Source organism: Lissotriton vulgaris, unplaced genomic scaffold (genome assembly GCF_964263255.1).
Source record: "Lissotriton vulgaris unplaced genomic scaffold, aLisVul1.2 SCAFFOLD_784, whole genome shotgun sequence".
Taxonomy (NCBI): domain Eukaryota; kingdom Metazoa; phylum Chordata; class Amphibia; order Caudata; family Salamandridae; genus Lissotriton; species Lissotriton vulgaris.
This window is the reverse complement of record NW_028244872.1, coordinates 224,195-245,100: the sequence shown is the minus strand read 5'-3', so window position 1 is coordinate 245,100 and position 20,906 is coordinate 224,195. Positions and strand designations below refer to the sequence as shown.

At 44.3% G+C, this 20,906-nt stretch overlaps 1 protein-coding gene across 1 annotated transcript in view; it reads right to left on the bottom strand.

Annotated features, from left to right (window-relative positions):
- The window catches only part of LOC147666698 (uncharacterized), a 271,906-nt gene that overhangs the window by 33,730 nt on the left and 217,270 nt on the right, over positions 1-20,906 (bottom strand). Inside the window, exons 9-10 of the mRNA XM_086948957.1 lie at positions 13,864-13,935; positions 8,556-8,657 (exon numbers count right to left, since the gene is read on the bottom strand). Coding sequence (XP_086805083.1) covers positions 8,556-8,657; positions 13,864-13,935 — 174 coding nt within the window. The remainder of the gene's footprint in view (positions 1-8,555; positions 8,658-13,863; positions 13,936-20,906) is intronic.

The following is a 20,906-nucleotide window of genomic DNA, read 5'->3' as shown; positions in this document are numbered from 1 at the left end:
CCCCAAGAAATACCCTAGACCAATCAATGAACAATCCCTAAGCGCCAACCAGGGAACGCCAGCCGGACCCACAGCCAATCCGCAAATAGGCCTGAAGGCCGGCCTCTAAACCGGCCAATCAGAGACAACTTCCAACCTACAAAAGGAAAGACTGACCAGGGTCCAACTGTAAGGACCTGAAGGAACCCAGAAGCCCCCGCCCCAGGAACCAGTGAACACATAGGTAAGAAACTCCTAAAATGCCCCCGCAGCTCTGCAGGGAGCAGGGGATTAGAGTCACAAAAAAAACATATGACCCACATAGCCAGCAAACACTGACTCTATGACAGGGAAACCCCCACCAGGTCGCCCCCCCCTAGCATCGGTAGATGGTAACCCCCAATGGGATTTAAGCAGCCGGAACCCCCACAATAATCGGGCACCCACTGCACAAATCAAACACAAAATCCCACTAGGCTCAGACCGCTCAACAGGCCACAGAAAGGGAAAACACTGGCTCGAAACGAGTCGAGCACCGAGCCCTTCAAACACCTCCGTGGAGGAGCTAATCCGCCATGCTCCCGGTGCGCAGAAAAGCCAGCTGCGACCAACAAAGCTCCCCTCCCTCCCCGGGTGTTCCCTCTAGAGCAGGAAATGAACCCGGAAGAGGGGAGGCCGCAGCAGGGAGTCACCACCCCACACCAAGCAGTCCGGACCCCCCAACCCCATGGTCCCGCTAAAGCAGGGACTCAAATGTACATGGAATGTAATGACCTCAACAAGAACTTAGGGGTTTAAACGGCCGCTGAGCAGTCCGTTTCACACTTACCCGAAAGGAGGCACAGTTCCAGCACCCCCCACTGTTACATTGTACTTGCTATGTCTCTTTAATGTTTTTAGAATGTTAATACTCTGGTGATTCTTGTCAGAATGTTGTACTGACACTTTATGATTACCTTTGGATCTTCATGCATACCTGAGATTTCTCTCACGAATAAACCTACAAAAAGACTATCCTTTTTGAGTGTTTTTGTACTTTTAAAAGTGGCGACGAGGGAAGAAACGACCCACCTTTGTTTTCATTATTTTTGCTAATTTTTTTTTCTTGGCTTTCACAAAGACGGACATCATTTATTCTTCAACCTGTGCGCAACCTTATTTATTTTCAAATATACATCCTGAAGGATTTCTCTGCAAGACGCTTCTACAACGCTTCAATCAAAACGTGAACGCTGAATAAAACTCTTCAATTAAAACGCTGTAAAAGACGCTTACATGCAACGGTCTGATCTCAAGAAGACGTTAATCTTCTCCGTGTCAATAACGAAGGTATGACAAGGCGAGAGTGGCGTTTGGAAGAAGCGTGAAGTGTGTATCCTAAACTGCAATTTTAAACGCGCAAAGCGGCAATTTTAAACGTGCAAAAGCGGCAAGCATTTTACAAAACCTTGCACGAGCTGTGTATATTTTCGAACACATTACCTCGTGGATGCGCTGTATCTTCCTGGTTTCAACGGCAAACTCCAAGCAACACACGAATGACGCGCAATGCATTCTGGGACCCGCAATGCATTCTGGGGCGCGTTGCTTAGCAACTCTTCGTTATTCACTGAATTAACTGTTTACATGCCACAGATTCATTAAAAACTCGATTTTAACTGCATTTTACCTACAATCAACACGCATTTTCAAGAACAAGACTACGGTGACTACTTTTATTTTGTTAATTTATTTTTTTTTTCTTTTTTCTCTTCTCAAAATTATATATATTGACTTATTGTTAATATTATGGAAACTAACACCATTTTAGCTCCTCCTAAATTTTTACAGGACCCTGGTATTCCTCCTATGAACTGGGAGGATTGGCGTGAATCGTTTGAAAGATATTTAGAAGCCATTGGGGGTGAGGTATTTTTAGCTTCACGCAAATTAGCTCTACTTAAACACAGCCTTGGTGTAGAAGGCAGGAAAGTATTAAAAACATTACCCTTACTGTCCAATAAAATTACCCCTAAGCTATGTGATGTTGGTGATGAGGACCTCAGTGATGAAGAGGTTGTGTTTGATTCTTCAAAAATTGAGACATTTTCCTCAGATGAATATCTTGATTCTTTGAAAGCTTTAGAAGAAAATTTCGGAAAAAAAACAAGTATAGTAGTAGAAAGACATAAGTTCTTTTCAAGGGCACAGTTACCTGGTGAAAATGTAGAACAATATGTTACTGCTTTAAGAAGATTAGCAGTCACCTGCAAATTTAAAGATTTGCATGAAGAAATTATACGAGATCAATTTATTAATAGAACCAACAATACTAAAATCCAAGAAAAATTATTAGATTTAAAAGATCCTTCTCTCCACAAAACCATTTCAATTGCTAGAAGGGTAGAAAACAATTCCAGATATGTTAAAGAGTTAAACTCTACACATAGCAAAGATTCTAAGTTTGGCGACAATAAAGAGTCCAATGATGTGTGTGCTGTAGTTAACAGGTCAAAATCTTTTGACTATAAACAAAACATAAAACGTGATTTTAGAATTAGACCTCAAACATTTTCCAATACTAATAAGAACACTATTTCATACAATAAACCGATGCCATACAATAAACCACTTTCTAGCAAATCTCCCAGTTTCAACAAACAGTTATGTTTCAGGTGTGGAAATGCAAAACATACTTCAGAAAATTCTTGGTGTCCTGCATCAAATGTTACATGTTTTAAATGCAACAAAACTGGTCATTTTGCAAAAATGTGTAGATCTGACAATCCTGGTGCTTGGAAAAATTCTGTCAATTATATTGATCAGTTTAGTCACTCTGATAGTGATACTGACATAGAGGTCATGTCTATTTGGAATGAGGTCAATCATGTTGACGATGAAATTCAACCTCCCAAATGTGATATCATAATCAATGGTCACACGTTAATGCTTTGGGCTGATTCCTGTTCATTATATACCATAATTGATAAAAATATGTGGGAAGCTTGTGGAAAACCTACTCTCATTTGTTCACAAAGAACACCTGTAGGCTATCTGAATATCAAATTACCTGTTGTTGGATGTTTTGTATCTGAAATTACTTTCAAGGACAGGAATACTTCAGGTACTATTTATGTTGTAGAAAAAGGAAGAGCGTTATTAGGATGGAAAGAAATATGGAATCTTGGTATGACTCTAGATCCCAATCATCCAGATAAAATTGTATTATCACCAAATTGGCACAAAAGAGAGTCTGATACAGTCTTACTAACTCAAGATGATACCGGGTTAGAGTGGCACAAAAAATTTCCTAGTTTATTCAGTACAAAATTAGGGTGTCTTAAGAAATTTGAACATCGCATTATTCTTAAACCAGATTGCACTCCCATTGTCCACAAAGTACGCAATGTTCCTTTGGTGCTAAGATCCCAGCTTAAAGTGGAACTAGACCGTTTATGTCAACAAAATATCATTGAACCCATAGAGGCATCAGATTGGCTTAGTCCAGTAGTTTTGGCACGAAAACCCAATGGAAAATTGCGCATGTGTGTGGATTTAAGAGATTTGAACAAGAATATTTGGGTAGACCGCTACCCATTACCAAATATTAATGAGATGGTTGCTTCGGTCAGAGATGCTAAGTATTTTTCATCTATTGATTTGTCAAATGCTTATCATCAGATAAAATTACATCCTGAGTCTCGTCATTTAACGTCCTTCATTACTCCAGAGGGAGCTTTTCAATTTTTAAGAATGCCTTTTGGTTTGTCTTCTGCATCTGCTGTTTTCCAGAGAGTCATGACTAGAGTTCTTGAAGGTATACCAAACATGTTAGTCTTTCAAGATGATGTATTAGTGTGGGGGGAAGACAAAAATATGCATAATGAAATCTTGAATGATGTATTAATTAAACTTCAGAATGCAGGTTTAACGGTGGCTGCTGAAAAATGTAAATTTGCCACTAATGAAATTGAGTGTTTAGGACATACTTTATCTGCACAAGGTGTTAAACCAAAGAAAAATCTATTAGATGCTATCAAGAATGCTCCATCTCCGTCAGACAAAGACCAACTTCGCTCATTTTTAGGGCTCGCGGAGTATTATTCAAAATTTGTACAAAATTTTGCTTCCAAGGTGTTTTGCTTAAGATCTTTAATGAAAAAAGGTGTTAAATTTGTGTGGAGTTCAGAATGCCAATCGGTTTTTCAAGATGTAAAAAAAGAAATAATAGATGCTGTTGCACTCAAACCTTTTGATCCCAACAAGAAATCCATTATTGTTGTTGACGCTAGTGCATATGGTCTAGGTGCGGTTTTGATGCAAGGTAAGGACAAGTTGGAATGGGTGGTAGCTTTTGCCTCCCGTACCTTGAAGGGCGCTGAACCATCGTACTCGGTTATTGAAAAAGAAGCTCTTGCTTGTTTCTGGGGTGTAAATTACTTTAGAAATTATGTATGGGGCACTAATTTTGAGTTAAGAACCGACCACAAACCTCTTGTTGACATATTTTCAACCAAGGGTGCCGGGAAAGCTACTCCCAGAATTGCGAAGTGGATCTATAAACTACAAGAGTATGATTTTTCTATGATGTATGTACCAGGCATTAAAAATGTTAATGCGGATGGTCTATCCCGCCTCCCTATTTGTAGTGAGGATTCCGCATCTGACCAAGATGAAGAATGGTCAGTAGCTTCTATTCAGGAGGTATGTAGTGGGGTCATTGATGAGATGGAGTGGAAAAAAGCTGTTGAAGATGACCATATTTTGATAGAAGTAATTGTACGGTTAACCTCACCGTGCAAGAATTTTTCATGGAGTGATTGCGAGCTATCTGAGTATAAAACTGTGTGGCCAGAACTTTCCTATAATATAGAAACAGGTATAGTCAGAAGGGCAGATAAACGTGTTGTACCATCTAGCTTACGTGATAGATTGCTTGATCTTGTCCATGTTGGTCATTCGGGAATGTCCGGAATGAAAAGGAGGTGCCGATGTGATTTTTGGTGGCCTGGTATGGATAAAGATGTGGAAAGACGTGTCAGAAATTGTCCTGCATGCACATGTAGTGATAAATCCCACATTTCTCAAGAATCTCACATTAGTTCTGTTGTGTTTCCTGATAAACCATGGCAGAGGTTAGCCATGGACATTTGTGGTCCGTTTAGTTTTGGCAATATTGTTGGAAAATTCGCTATTGTTTTAATGGATTATTACAGCAAGTGGCCTGAAGTAGCATTCGTGAAGGAGATTAAAGCTGCTAACATTATCAATTTTTGTGATGAATTGTTTCATAGGGAAGGTTTTCCTGAAACCATCACCACTGACAATGGTCCTCAGTTTGTTGCCAATGAATTTCAAGTGTATTTACGTTCGTGTGGTGTGAGACACTTAACCACCGCTGTTTATTGTCCTAGAGAAAACGGCATGGTTGAGAGATTCAACCGAGTATTGAAGGAATGTTTACAGTTAGCTGCATTTGAGGGTACTGATTGCAAACTTGCCGTCAAAGATATGATTTGGAGCTACCGCAATACTCCACATTCTGCAACTTTGATATCACCTTTCCATCTTCTTAAAGGGCGTTCTGCTGGCAATAAGGTAACCCCTGCTTGGATGCTTAATGCCTCTAGTCCTGTCCTTAAAAAGAGTCTGGATGAGAGAATGCATGCGTTTTAACAGAAATATGTGGATAGACACAACAGTAGAGTTAAGAAGGTGGAGAGATCTTTTGTTATTGGTGATATTGTGAGATCGTCCCGTTTTGGTTTGTCTAAGGATGGTTCTTCTAGAGGGTCTCATCCTAAAAGAGTGTTGGAAGTTATGGGAAATTGTGTTCTGTTAGATGATGGTCGCAAGTGGAATGTGTGTAACGTTGTTTTATGCAATGAATTAGAACGCAAGTTATGGTTAAATAGGAACTGTGATGTTTCCACATCTAAACCCTTTCCAGAAGGTTCTCCTACAACCAAATCCAATTCCAATGTGGTATCACCTAAGGTTCCTACTTCATCAACCGTCTCAACTGGAACATCTTCTCCATGTTCAAGGAGATTATCTGGAAGGATTATTGTTAAGCCTGTTAAGCTCAATGATTATATGTTGTAACATATTTATTTGTTGTAACTTATTTTTTTTTATTTTTCTAGAAGGGAAGATGTGTTACATTGTACTTGCTATGGCTCTTTAATGTTTTTAGAATGTTAATACTCTGGTGATTCTTGTCAGAATGTTGTACTGACACTTTATGATTACCTTTGGATCTTCATGCATACCTGAGATTTCTCTCACGAATAAACCTACAAAAAGACTATCCTTTTTGAGTGTTTTTGTACTTTTAAAACCCACAACAAAGTCTGCCCGGAAGTGATTCCGCAGAAAAAACAAACAGGATGTGGATGGGCGGGTCACATGGTTATATGCCTCAGGGTATGGGTGTAGCCTGGAGGGAAGGGAGGGGGTTTTTAGTTGCTTGGGAGTTTCTGGTGGGAGGAGCTAAGCTCATATAGTTAGGACTGGGATGGGGAGGGCTGACGAAGAGGTAATAAAGCCTGGTGGCGAACATGCAAAGTGCGCATGAATGTTTGGCCGGCCCAAAAGGCCGGTTAGACATTCATGCATACTTTGGAGTGGGCAAACCACTCCTCCTCTGCCCCTGCTCTGGCTCCCCCCTCCTTGCACATAGGAAGGGAAAAAGAAAAAGATAATAACACGTTTCGTTATTATGATTTTCTTTTTCCTCTGCACTGCTTTAAAGCAGTGGGGCGACGCTCCTCCACCTTAGTGGAGGAGCAGCCCTGTAAAGGAGGACACCTGTGCGTAAACAATCAAATCAAATCACCTCTGTGCTCTTCCAATTGTATCGCCATACCTTATTTCAGAAGAATGCGCATGCACACTGGGGTTGGGTTTCTTCGCTGCCTCTCCTGGTGTATCAGCCAAGGAGGAGTTTGGTAAAAATCTGACAGCGGTGCAGCTGAGAGCTGCCCTGCTGTCATGTGATCCCCTGCTTTGTCTAAAGGCCGAGGGGGAGGCTGTGTTCCTTGCCCCTCCTTGCATAAGAGCAAGGGGTGTGTTGGGAAAACAGTGCTCCCTGCCTTGGCAATGACAGGAAGTGCTTATTAGCCACTATGACCTTCCTCTGGCGTTGCCCAAGTGGGTTTAATGGATTAAAAAAATAAGAATCCCAGGGGAAATAAAAGTCTTTAGAACTGCGACAGCAGCACCAGGGACGATGCCAGCCGCCTTGCCGCAGGTGTCCTCCATAATGTTGCACCACACAGAAGACCCTGCCAGAGTTCTGGACAGGTGACCAGAGCTACGTTTAAAGGGCACACCAAAGTCCTAGAATGCAGCTGGTAAGGGTCCCAGGAACACACTAGACGTTAGCACCCAATTCTGCACATATGGGGCAATCAAGTGTGACGCGCTGCAGTTGTTTGCGCAGACCCTTCTAGAATACCGTAATATTGCACCCGTGAAATGGAAGGGGAGGCAGTCTGTGCCACCACAAAAACTCCAGGGGACCTCAAGGCACTTTAAAAATAGGGAACATCGTGTCCAACCTGGGGCAATGACTGAACCACTGTTCAGTTTTTTCTTTGGGGCTGCCATTTGTGAATGTTGTAATCCAGAGGTAATAAATAAAGACCATGCATATAGGGACATATTCATGAAATCAGCTTGCTGTGCTGCCCTGCATCACTGGGAAAGGGCAGGAATGTGCCTTATTTATCCAACACAGCGCACTCTTATCCTTTCCCCGTGCACCGTTTTGGCAGCCTAGCACCGATGCAGGGACCCTTGCACCATTGTCTAAGGGTGCCTCCGTTGCAGGCAGCATTGTTTGTGTAAAAAAGGGGCATCCTTCTGCAGTAAAACAATCCTGAGAGGGTTTTCCTCTTTCTATGTGTGCCGCAGAATGCAGCGCACATGGAAAGAGGAAAAATTAGGAGAAATAAAGATTTTTCCTCGCTACGCATCACCTGGGGAAGCATAAGATTTTGGCAAAATCCAAGGCTTACAAGTCCTTCTAAATCTAGGAAAGTGTCAAAAACCATAGGAGCTGAACACCCACCGCAACGCCCATGGAACGCCTCCCTTGCGCAGAGTAAAGCAGCACAGCGATTTGTGCTGCCTTGACTTACCCCAGATTTATGAAGCAGCTCAAAGCCACGCAAAGTAGCTTTGTGTGGGTTCATAAATCTGACTTCGAAGCTTGCGTTACTCATCTACCACTTTGCATGTTGTAAACGTGGTGCACGCCTCTCATGAATACGGCCCTTAGTTTCTAACAGGCTGCACTACCCTATCTAAGATGGGAGCTCTCAGAGTCAGTGCACCCGGGTGCATACAAGGGTCATACGCCCTGCTCTTACAGGTGACCCTCGACTGAAGACAACATGTGGCATTTCACCCAACTACCTCCAAACCAGTGCCGGGCCGCACAGATGGTCCTGACAGATCAGTAACACTGCTGCTAATTGTCATCTGAAAACGATGCAACAGAGCCCAGCCAAGGGGTTTTTATTTTGCAATAATATGCTAAATTGGCAATAAAATCTACAAAAAGTCAATTTGTTGGGACTTATTTTACTTACACAAAATGGCACCGACCAGCAGCACAGCGAAGGGTACAAAGACAATGGGCAGAGCGTATGCCCAGGACATGACGTTCACGTGCATGCAGCGCAAGTTGAAGCCTAAGAGAAAGTCAAATATGTATTAAGAAGTTAGCATGAAGTTCATATCAACTGTAGAACACAACATACTAGGGAACGATTTTTGCCAACACTTCAACAGTACTAGGAACACTTGCATCACTATCAGAGGGGTAATACAGGCCCCTGGGATGCAGGGGGGGCCCAAAACCATTAGTGCCCCTAACCCAAAAGGGGCCCCATTCAACCCAAGGCCAATAAATATCTGTGAGACACAGGATACTCGCGAGCCCCTCTTCAGGTATGCAGACTTTAGCCTGTGTGAATTGGGCTGACGGACATATTTCCGCCTGCACTGCACTTGTAGGTGGGGAAATGGCTGTGGGCACAGTGGGGAGGGCAGCGGGCCCCTAAAAAGAAAAATAACCACATCAATTACCATGGGCAGACTCTTGCATTGAAAGTGTGTCGTAATTTGTCTTGCGGTAAAATGACTGCAAATCCCCGCTCTGTACTCTGCAGGGGGGCCCTCGCTTTGCGTTCAGAGACTGGTCACTACTTACCTCATCGGAGCCATTACACATGGGGGGGCCAACCTCCTGGAAATCACTGCAACCTTCCGGGAAAGGAGCAGTGCAACTTAATCTACTAGAGGGTGTTCTACCACTTTCTTTTGTATGTCCTTTCCAAAATAGGGACTGCCAACATGTTGCAGATGCCAGCAGACCTGGAGTTTAGAATAATAAATCTCCACTGCTGTAGAGATGCCTCCCTTGAAGATATGTAGGTTGTCTGCATTCTGCAGTGGATGTAAGGGCAGGTCAATAATAACACCACATTTTAACACCATCGCTGCTGATGGTATTCTTCTCCTGTGCTGGGCCCTAATGAAAATGGGTGTGGTCATGACGAGCTGAGCTCGTCATGAGCATCAAAGGGGTTAACATATTACCTGCTGGTACGTCTTTAGCCCTTGCTCATCAGGTAATAACGAACCCCTGAGATGAGCCGGCTACACTTGTCCTCTGTCCTTGTAGCTGGAATTATAGCCATACTGGGCATGCCCAGTCCATTTAGGTGGGCTCAACGTGAACATAAATGTGACATGCAAGGATTGAGCCAACGCATCTAACCTACACCAGACACTGTTGTGAAGAGCTACTCACACTTGAGCACTACTACTGTGTAATAAACCCGTAGGGTACACTTGGATACTACAGCCAAAGGAGCGGATATGAACTGATACCCTGTCCAGGTAATGGTATGATGTATGCATTAAGAGCGCTCTGGCTTTAAAAGAATTGAGGCACTAGAATTTCATATAAAACTCTATGCATGTTTGAGGTACTTGTGTTGCACAAACGTAGACAAAGGTATAAGATTACAGTACACAGTTGTTGGAAAACAAGGCAGTATCTGTGTGGCCTGCACAAATAACATGTCTACATTTGTCACGGGGAACCAAACACCACATTGTAGCGCTTTACTCTCAGAGGGTAATGTTGCAGAGCAGTCCAAGGCTTGCTCAAGGGAGGTGGTGTAGTTCCAAGTGAAGGACAAATGTAAACATGTTATTTGAGCAGGCCTCACAGATACTGCACCGTTTTCAAAATTGGTGGCAGCGGTGAGATTATGTTGCTGGACATATCTGCTAGGGCAGTGTTTCCCAAACTGTGGTCCGCGGACCCCCAGGGGTCCGTGAGACATTTCCAGGGGGTCCGCAGGACTCAAGGGCCTATTGTCGTAATGAAAAATGAAACGCCCATGCGTCCTCACAGCACACAAGAACTTTGAATGTTGGCGAAGGGGCGGCGAGACCACAACAATACAATCAGGAGGCGGGGGCAGCGAATGAGCAGTGGGCGGTCAGGGGGGGCGGGGTCGCAGGGGGCACAGCGGCTGGGGAAACGAGCGGAACAGAAGGCAAAAGGGGCACAAAAACAAGGAAAAGACGAGTGGAACAGAGGGCAGAAGGGCACAAAAAACGAGGGAAAATCGACTGCAACAGAGGGCAGAAGGACAAAAAAACGAGTGGAACAGAGGGCAGAAAAAAAGAGTGGAGCAGAGGGCAGAAGGGCACAAAAACGAGGGAAAAACTAGAGGAACAGAGGGCAGAAGGGCACATAAAACGAGTGGAACAGAGGGCAGAAGGGCACAAAACGAGGGAAAAACTAGTGGAACAGAGGGCAGAAAGGCACAAAAAACGAGGGGAAAACGAGTGGCACAGAGGGCAGAAAGGCACAAAAAACGAAGGAAAAACGAGTGTAACAGAGGACAGAAAGGCACAAAAAACAAGGGGAAAATGAGTGGCACAGAGGGCAGAAGGGCACAAAAAAAGAGGGGAAAACGAGTGGAACAGAGGGCAAAAAAAGAGGGGAAAACGAGTGGAACAGAGGGCAGAAAGGCGTGAAAAACGAGTGAAACAGAGGGCAGAAAGGCACAAAAAACGAGTGGAACAGAGGGCAGAAGGGCACAAAACGAGGGAAAAACGAGTGGAACAGAGGGCAGAAAGGCACAAAAAACGAGGGGAAAACGAGCGGCACAGAGGGCAGAAGGGCACAAAAAAAGAGGGAAAAACGAGTGGAACAGAGGGCAGAAAGACGGGAAAAACAAGTGAAACAGAGGGCAGAAAGGCACAAAAAATGAGTGGAACAGAGTGCAGAAAGGCACAAAAAACGAGTGGAACAGAGGGCAGAAAGGCACAAAAAACGAGGGGAAAACGAGTGGAACAGAAGGCAAAAGGGGCACAAAAACGAGGGAAAAACGAGTGGCACAGAGGGCAGACGGGCACAAAAAACGAGTGGCACAGAGGCAAAATACAGAATACAGAAATATAGGGGCAGCTAAGAACAGAAGGCAGAACCGGCAGAGAGGCACGGGGCAGCGAGGGGAACAGAAGGGAAAACCGGGCAGAGACACGGGGCAGTGAGGGGTACAGAAGGAAATACCTGTCAGAGAGAGCAAGGGGAATAGAGGGAAGAAAAAGGGGCATGGACCACGTACAGGCAACGGGGGAAGACCGACAACAGCAGTCACAGACACAACAATGAAAATACAGGCAATACAATAAAAGCAATAAAACGTTGAAAGGCACATGTGTATAGGTTACTGTTACTTGGCAGGCAGGTAAAAATAGATGCAGCCAGGATCAGCAGTAGGATTTTCGTGCTGCTGTCCGATTGCTCACTTTTCACAAGCCCTTGGGTACCACTGAATAATACACTGCTGTATGCATACATGTCCATGCCAATAGACCCAATTCAGGCTGTCTCCCTCTTGAAATTGCCTCTGCTTGAAAAGACGTTTTAAAAAAAAAACAATTAATTGTACAAATTGCTTGGGGGTCCCTGGCTTCCAGTAGTGATTTAGTGGGGGTCCTCAGGAGTCAAAAGTTTGGGAACCACTGTGCTAGGGTATCTGGCTGTACATGCTTAATCCTGTAATTATAATGGTGATGCCTTTTAGGGGCTTTAATTGCAATGCATTATCAATGTGATCAGATATGATAGGTACTGTCATTCTAAATGATGCCTAAACATGTATTCTTGCTATTGCCTTAAGTGATGAACTACCCAGATTGTTACCCACCGTGATTCGGGGGGGGTATACTGTATGGTCAGTATGAGGTGCTCAGTCAGAGTTATGTGTCGTTAGGGCAGGTGTTCCGGTATAAACGCTTGTTGAGATAATGTGGTGAGTCGCCACTGGGATGATGCCAGTGGCATGGCCCTCACTCCGGGGGGTTATGGTCAACTTACTGCATTTGGGGGTAAGATGATGTGCATACATGGGAGTGGTGGTACTAGACCCCCTCTGCGGGAGGGGTGGAGATGTTATTCAATGTCACAAAGTAATTCCAACAGCTGATGTATATTTGTATATATAGCCGCCACATCTCAAATGTCCCCCCCTCAAACCTATCCACCGGTCATCACTTCGGCTGCTGCGCCGCCAAACTCAGTAAGTGGGCGGCGAAAGCGCTGCAGCCAACTCAAACTAAACACATACAGTCACAAAAAATAGATCGACATCAGTCTTTCATGCACAGCAAACCTTACTGGGCACACAAGCCAACAAAGTAAAAAAATATGTTTTTAAACAATTAGAGAGCTCACAACTATTTTCCATAAATGTAAGTGTTATAAGGTAGGCAGCGACAGCTGCAGCTCAAGTCTATTTCAAGCAGAAGCTTACAGTGAGTGAGACTCCATTGTGAAGGCTCATTCAGAGCAGCAGGGAAAAAACATGCAGTTCAAAAACAAAGACAACTAGGGGTTTTACAGATGAGAAACACTCTTACGGTGGGCCAGGTGTCATGTATTAGATTGGCAGAAGAGTAGCTTGGACCTGTAAACAAAGCAATAGAATTTAAGGCTGAAGTCTGCTTCACAGGTGTATCCTTTTTGGGAACAATCTACATCAATTAAACACAATACCATACTTTAAAATCAATTCATAAGAATAGTTAAAAGAAATAGCTCATTCGTCGCTTTCTGATTTATGCAGTAATCGCTACATGCTGCTACTACTTCAGACCCTCCATCATTTCTCCCAGCACAGTCGGGTAAGGAGCAAAGGGATAAGGAAAAGAGGCAGAAAACACAGCTAGAACTGCAGGGGATGTCTTTGAAGTATTATCAAGACAATTGACTACCCCCGGCGGGAACCAGAGTGGGATTCACCCAAGCATCAAGAGTGGATACAACATACTACTGCAATGTTCTTTATCTGGGTGTGTCCCTGTCCCGTCTGAACAGGCTTCAGCGGGTTGCGAACGCTGCCGCTCGGGCACCGCTCGTGCTTCCCAAGCGGGCCGCTACGTGTCCGCTATGAGTCTGCTATGAGACCGCTACACTGGCTGCCAGTGAGGCAAAGAGTCCTCTTCCAAGCGCTTTGTTATTGCTACAAGGCTCTTTCCTCACACGCAAGTTTAGCTGAAGCAAAATGGGCTATCATTCCAAAACTAAAAAGCCAAAATAGGAGGCTGCTCCTTCAGCCTTCTTGTAGCCAAAATCTGGAACTCTGCCTATGGAAATCTGGCAAGCCCCATCCGAAAATCTTTTCATGAAAACAAACTAGATAAACTGGCTTTTTGGATCAGACCGAGTTTCTTCCCTTGGGATGGGGAACTTTTTCTTCACCCGAGTCGGTATCGTAGCGCTGGGACACTTCGTAAGGAGTAGCTGTAAATAGCATTATTATTATAGCAAGTCCAACACGTCTCTAAAGTGTCTGCTTAAATACTTACAATCTGTTAGAGAGTGGGCTGCTCCAAGAATGACCAATATATGCTGCAGCAGAGCGTTACCCCAAGGGATCACTGTAAAGAACAAGGAAAGAAGAAATGTATATTCAACTGTGTCTCATCTCAGGTAGTACAACACGATACAAGAACAAAAAAACACCAGTACATGCTTTACATTGTTCACTTTACATTCCTCTGGCTACACACTAGAACACTAAGGGCCATATTATCAAGAAAAGGCGATACATTATCGCCGCTTTTATCGGCAGGAAACTGCCGCTAAAGCTGTGGCAATGGGCTTGATAATATGCGCTTGTGAATTCCCAGAACACCAGGTTCTGGTGTTAACATGGGCTTCTATGGGAATTCACAAGGAAATATCATCAAGCCCATTATCGCCGCTTTAGCTGCAGTTTCCTGCCGATAAAAGCAGCGATAATGTATCGCCCTTTCTTGATAATATGGCCCTAAATTCCCAATCCGGAGACTGATGGTGACCCATATAGAGCAAGGGTAAAAAAACAAAACTTAGCATGCTGAGGCAAGCTGTGCATTGAAGGTACATAGATGTGGAGTTTAGAATAGCAAACCCTACACTTACCTTCGCGATATTGTGGTAGACTATATAACACTAGAGAACGTCCAATCGGTTATGTTACATCCAAGAATGAAAAGACATCCTTAAAATAGGAAAACAAAATAATCTTCAATAGAATGAAAATGCTTTGTTAGCCAGAAGGCCAAACAGGAACGGATTCATCTCAAGTGTGCAGGAAGTGAAGAACGGCGTAGCTCGGTTAAATCCAGGCGATACAGAGTAAGTGAGAGTAAGAACATCAGACTTCGAGCGACCCTTGAGTAAGGATCGTAACCTGGATTCCACTGGTCCCGTCATTCCCAGTTCGTTGAGCCACATTGTGAAGATGGCATGGTGCACCATATCAAAAGCGGAGGGAGCGACAACACGATTAATGCTGCGGAATAACCCTCTTCCAGAATGGCTCTCAGTTCCTGCAGAATGCTACGGCTCGCCATGATCTGGCCGGTCGTCCAATGGCCAAGACAAGGCTGTACCCTCAAGATAATCGAAGAGCCGTTTTCCTACCAAGACTCGTGAGGGTAAGGTCTTGTCTTGGCAATAATGGATGACAGTCTTGGTAAGAGCATGAGCAAGTGAGAGAGTACTGGAAGAGTACTAAAGAGTGAAGAAAGGAACCCGGGCAGGGGTTACCCTAAGAGCCTGGTTTCACTTCCCCAACTGAAGAATCAGCTAGAGTAAAACTGGCCCACGTGATGACTGCGCGATGTAAGGTTGAGGTAAAGAAGACTGCGAGATTTTGATATAAAAGAAGTGGTAAAGAAATCGAGAGGTAGAAAAAAAACATTTTATGCACAAATGTTACCAGAGTGTTAAGTACTCTTCCTCACGAGGTTTGTGAGGCAGTGGGCGAGAAGAAGAAAAGACATCAGAGACAGGAAGTCCTACCAATATCAGACATGGGCAATGCATCAAAATATCAAAGACCTCTTAAAATTTACTTATGCTGGATTTTGGGTAGGAGGCCGAGCACAAGACTCCCCGTCAGGAGCTATCAAGGGTCAAATACAAAGATCTAAAAAGAATTTTTAAAAAATAGGAATATTTGAAACAAGAGCTGTTTATCTAAATATAATAACCATTAATGCTCATTTTGTAAATGATGATTTTTTTAAAAAGTAGTGACTGCTATTATTAACAATTCTAAGATGGTGCATGTACCTTGATTTTGGAACTGACTGGTTTCTAAAAGTTTGACAATCGCAGTTCAAGATGCATCCATCAATCTCTTTGGGACAAGGGTTAGCCACCACTTGTGAGGTGGAAGGGAATAAAGAATGAAAATAGAACCAGGACTGGCAGGTGGGGGGAGGGAGTGGTATATGTGACACGTCAAAGCCGCTGCAGCACCTGCTCAGGTAGATCTTACAAAGAAAATATCCAGATTCCGTCAAACTGCATTTGCCACTGTGAAGCAGCATGGGATGAACCCAAGACTAACTCTGGGAAGTCAGCAGGCGGAAGGATAGACAACTGAAAAAACAATATATAAAAAAAAATACAGAACTTCTTGAGATCCGAGCTAAGGGCCAGATGTAGGTAAATATAATTTACCGATTCTAAAATACCGAATTTACTGATTCGGTATTTTAGAATCGGTAAATGATATGTAGCTAATGATTCCGTAAATTTTACCGAATCGGTAAAATTCGGCAAATACTGCTTCGGTATTTACCAAATCGGTATTCCCCATTCCTTCCTATGGGCCTGGAGGCCCATAGGAAGGAATGAGAATAACCGATTCGGTAAATACCGAATCGGTAAAAGGGGGTAGACCTACAAGGGTGGCAGGGTGTCACATTGACACCTTGTTGCACCCCTGTATAGTGCATGGGTGGACATGTGGCAGACATACATGCCCTAAGGGCATGTATGTCTGCCACATGGCCCAGAATAAAAAGCACAAAATTGCTTTTTAAAAGGTATTCAGAATTTACCACCAACTAACAGTTGGTGGTAAATAACGAATCCTTAAATGTAAAAACCATTCACTTGAGTGCTTTCTACATTAAGGATTCGGTAATTTAGCAAATCTGTATGTTAAGAATTCGGTAATTTACAGAATCCTTAAGTTACCGATTCGGTAAATTACCGAATCCTACAATTTGGCCACCTACATCTGAAAAGCTTAATTCCGGTCGGTAACGGCCGAAATTCGATAATTTCGGCCGTTACCGACTGGAATTAGACTTCCTACATCTGGCCCCAAGTTCGCTAAACTGAATATTCGATGAACTACCACAGTAAATAGGTTTGCTGTCTGTAGATCCTATAAATTAGGCAGCGCCCTTCATGAAAAGTTCTCACCAGACTGAAAGGGATAGGTTTAGCATAGGCTTGAATAAAATTATTATAATTACATAATGTGTGAATTGTTTTGATGTTGCAACCAGTAAATACACTAAATTAGTGAAATTAACGTTGCAACCGTGAAATGATGCACAATTTTATTTCACAAGAGAATGGTTCGAGCACGAAATGTCTCACAAGAGCAGCAACTGCTTTAAGAAAGGTATTTTCTCTTAAAAACAGTTCCAGAAGTTCCATTGGCAGAATGTCTTGTGTCTTTTTAACACAAAATATTTGCTCAAGTTTAATTTTCCAGACGACGACACCACATTAATTTCACAAACTGACACATAATTTCGTTGAAATTATTTCTGCAATTTTATATAGCGTCAACGTGGGCCAAGGACATCAGAGCTTTTTACATGAAAATCTCTAGTTCGTTTATTTTTATTTTTATAGGCACTGGAAGGTTGAGTGAGTAGCCCAGAATCACAGGATGTTGAGCTGATGCTGGGATTCGAACCTCCAACACGCTCCAAAGCAGCTCTAGCCATTGGGCCACATACTTAAACACATACCTAGTTTAGAGCAGACGGTGTCCCAGCTTTTAGGAAGGTCAACTGTCGGTCTTCAAAACTGGGACATGAAGTTCTCCTCAAGTTCTTCTAAGGAACTAATCTTGTGATCCTTGTTTACTTTAAAGGTAATACCTAGGGTGGCTTAGGCCAACACAGAACACCACCCAAAAACGAAGGATGACTTCAATGGAAATGCTGATTCCACCGTCAACATGGGCATGGATGTTCCTTTGTGGGTGGCGTGGGTACTTTTGTTGCCTTCTGTAGCTGTGTTATGTTATGTTATAAAGAGCTTGTAGCGCGCACAAATACTCTGTTGTGTCCTGGCGCGGAAGCGTTGCTTCTTCAATCGTACCCTGTACCATTTCTCAAACTCCACAACATCTCCCTTGGGTGGGTAAGCAAGAGTCTCTTTTTCCCTACAGCTTAGGGCACATTCCCATGCCGCCCCAGCAGGCCAGATGAATGGCTGGCTGTGGTGTTAAACCCAGCACAGGAATTAATAGGGAGGCCATGGAGATGGGAGGGGGGGACACATGCGCTCCCCTCCACACACACACACAGACATGCATTATTATCCCATCCATATACCCGGGCTTGTGGTTAGTTTTCACACAAAAAGGATCCCACACCAACTTAGAAAAATAGAGTTATTTTAAAAAATTGAAATAAGACCAAAATGACCCAAATCTAATTAATAAAACCGGAGATGTGCAGGTTTAAAGATTTCAGTAAAAGTAGCACCCAAAAACTTTACATCAGTTCTGATGTGGACAAAAAGGGGCTTGGCAGCAGCACCTTAAGGCCCACTTCCAAGGGTGAAGGCCTAGAGTGACACCACTTGGGATGGGCTCAAGGTTGTTAGAAGACTTTTATGTCCCTGAAGCTTCTCATCAGAAGGCCAGCCAACTAGCCCTTGGAGTCACTCTTGGGTCCTGGGTTCAGAAATGCAGGTTCAGTCCTTCTCACCCAGGCAAGAGGGCAGCAGATCAGCACAGCAAGGCAGCAGCCCAGCAAGGCAGTAGTCCAGCAGGGCCGCAATTCAACAGAGTGGCAGTCCTTTTAGCAGTACAGCAGTCCTTCTTCCTGGCACAGTATCCACAGGTTCATAAGTGCACTGACGAGTTAGTGTCTGAGGTCAAGTATTTATACATAGTTGAGCCTTTAAAGTGGGGAGAATCATCTAGGGGCATGCCTTTGAAGTGCACAGGTGACCTGCCTTCCTGGCTCCAGACTAACTACAGGGGGCATGCAGTCCTTTGTGTGGAGGTAGGGCACCGCCTATTCTAATGTGTAAGTAGGTCTGTGCCTAGCTCCTACCTCCCATCTGCTAATGATGGCTCATCCAGGAACACCTTAGCTCTCTATTGTGTGTGACTGCCTAGGAGGAATACACAAACCCTAACTGCCAACTACACCAAGGTATTACCTTCCAACCAAGGTCAGCCCTTTCAAAGCATCTGTTGGCCCCTCCGCCTGCTGCTTCCGACTACCGCACATCATAATGTGGCGGTCGGACCGCAGCACCAGTTGTCGGACGGACCGTCACGGACGTCCATCAGACATCATAATCCGGCTCTTAAAGTTAAACAGTAAATGATTAAATGTCAGTTTATTCTTTAGTTAATAAAAGCTATAACAATGTGCTTACATACATTAAATTACAATATCTGTCCAAATACAAAAAAGCCATATTTTACTGTCCCATTAAAATTGGTTCTAAAAGCACAGGATCCACTCCATAGAGAAATGGAGAATTTGAGTTTGTTGAAGTGAAACCTGGTAAGTTGAAAGTGCATCAGTAAAAGGAAGGGTTTAAACCGAATGCTGTGTTTAAAGTGAGTAGTGCAAAAGATGGGCATAATTTGCAGAGAGCTGCAAGCCTGAGGACATTTTTTGGCCTCCTAGGTATGGAGTAAGGCAAGGCAGCGCAAAGCGCTGTGTAACCTTACTCTGCGTTAAGGAGGTGTTCCATGGGTGCTGTGGCGGGTTTTTCCAAGCAACACCCATGGGGTTAGAGGCATTCCCAGATTAACAAGGATCTGTAAACCTGTGAATGTGTCACAACTGTGCACCTCCCCAGGGGAAGGCGTCACGAGGAGAAATAACTTTGTGCCAACAATGCAGATACTCTTGCACCATGGTGCAATGATGCCTGCGTTGGTGCTAGGCACAGGGTGCAAGGGTGCCTGAATTGGTGCCAGGCACATGGTGCAAGGGTGCCTGCGTTGGTGGAAGTGTATATAAATAGACAATGGTTCAACAGCTGTCCAACAGGATCACAACAGAATAGTGAAAGCGTTTAGTAAATTCACGCTAAGGAGCAAAATACATAGGGAATTTAAACAGTATTCATTTATTTGTAATTTAAGTACTCGTAAAAAGGTTCCAGGTGCTCACAAAAGTGACAGTGTGCAGGACGTGACATAAGTGACCAAAGTGAAACAAGACATCACACGATAACAAGGTAAATCCACATAAATATATACACTAAAACAAAGGAATTTTCTTGTACTGGTCGACGTCGTTTCGATCTATTTGAATCTAGATCATCATCAGGACGGAAAAGGAGCTTCCTGAAATCAGAATTCTTCTGACTCGTGGTCAGATTATGTACTGTTCTTCATCAATAATTTACATTATTTGTAGGGATTTTGGCACAGGTCAATTGAAGGCTGCCCTGTTTATTCAATCTGTTCGCAAGGGGGCAGGCCGATTTATTAGCTGTAGCTTGCTTGATCAAGTTCAAGTGTAACTCGGTCACGGAGCCATAGTCCTCCGGAAACTGTGCTTCCCTTGACGGGGGCCGCACTTTGGGGTCTCAGTTTGGATGTGCCTTCCAAGGGGGCCTGCATTGGTGCTAGGCACATGGGGCAAGGGTGCCTGCATTGGTGCTAGGCACATGGTGCAATGGTGCCTACGTTGGTGCTAGGCACATGGTGCAAAGGTGCCTGCGTTGGTGCTAGGCACATGGTGCAATGGTGCCTGCATTAGTGCTAGGCACATGGTGCAAGGGTGCCTGAATTGGTGCCAGGCACATGGTGCAATGATGCCTGCGTTGGTGCTAGGCACATGGTGCAAGGGTGCCTGAATTGGTGCCAGGCACATGGTGCAAGGGTGCCTGCGTTGGTGGTAGGCACATGGTGCAAGGGTGCCTGAATTGGTGCCAGGCACATGGTGCAATGATGCCTGCGTTGGTGCTAGGCACATGGTGCAAGGGTGCCTGAATTGGTGCCAGGCACATGGTGCAAAGGTGCCTGCGTTGGTGCTAGGCACATGGTGCAAGGGTGCCTGCGTTGGTGGTAGGCACATGGTGCAAGGGTGCCTGCATTGGTGCCAGGCACATGGTGCAAGGGTGCCTGCGTTGGTGCCAGGCACATGGTGCAAGGGTGCCTGCGTTGGTGCTAGGCACATGGTGCAATGGTGCCTGCGTTGGTGGTAGGCACATGGTGCAAGGGTGCCTGAATTGGTGCCAGGCACATGGGTCAAGGGTGCCTGCATTGGTGCTAGGCACATGGTGCAAGGGTGTCTGAATTGGTGCCAGGCACATGGTGCAAGGGTGCCTGCGTTGGTGCTAGGCA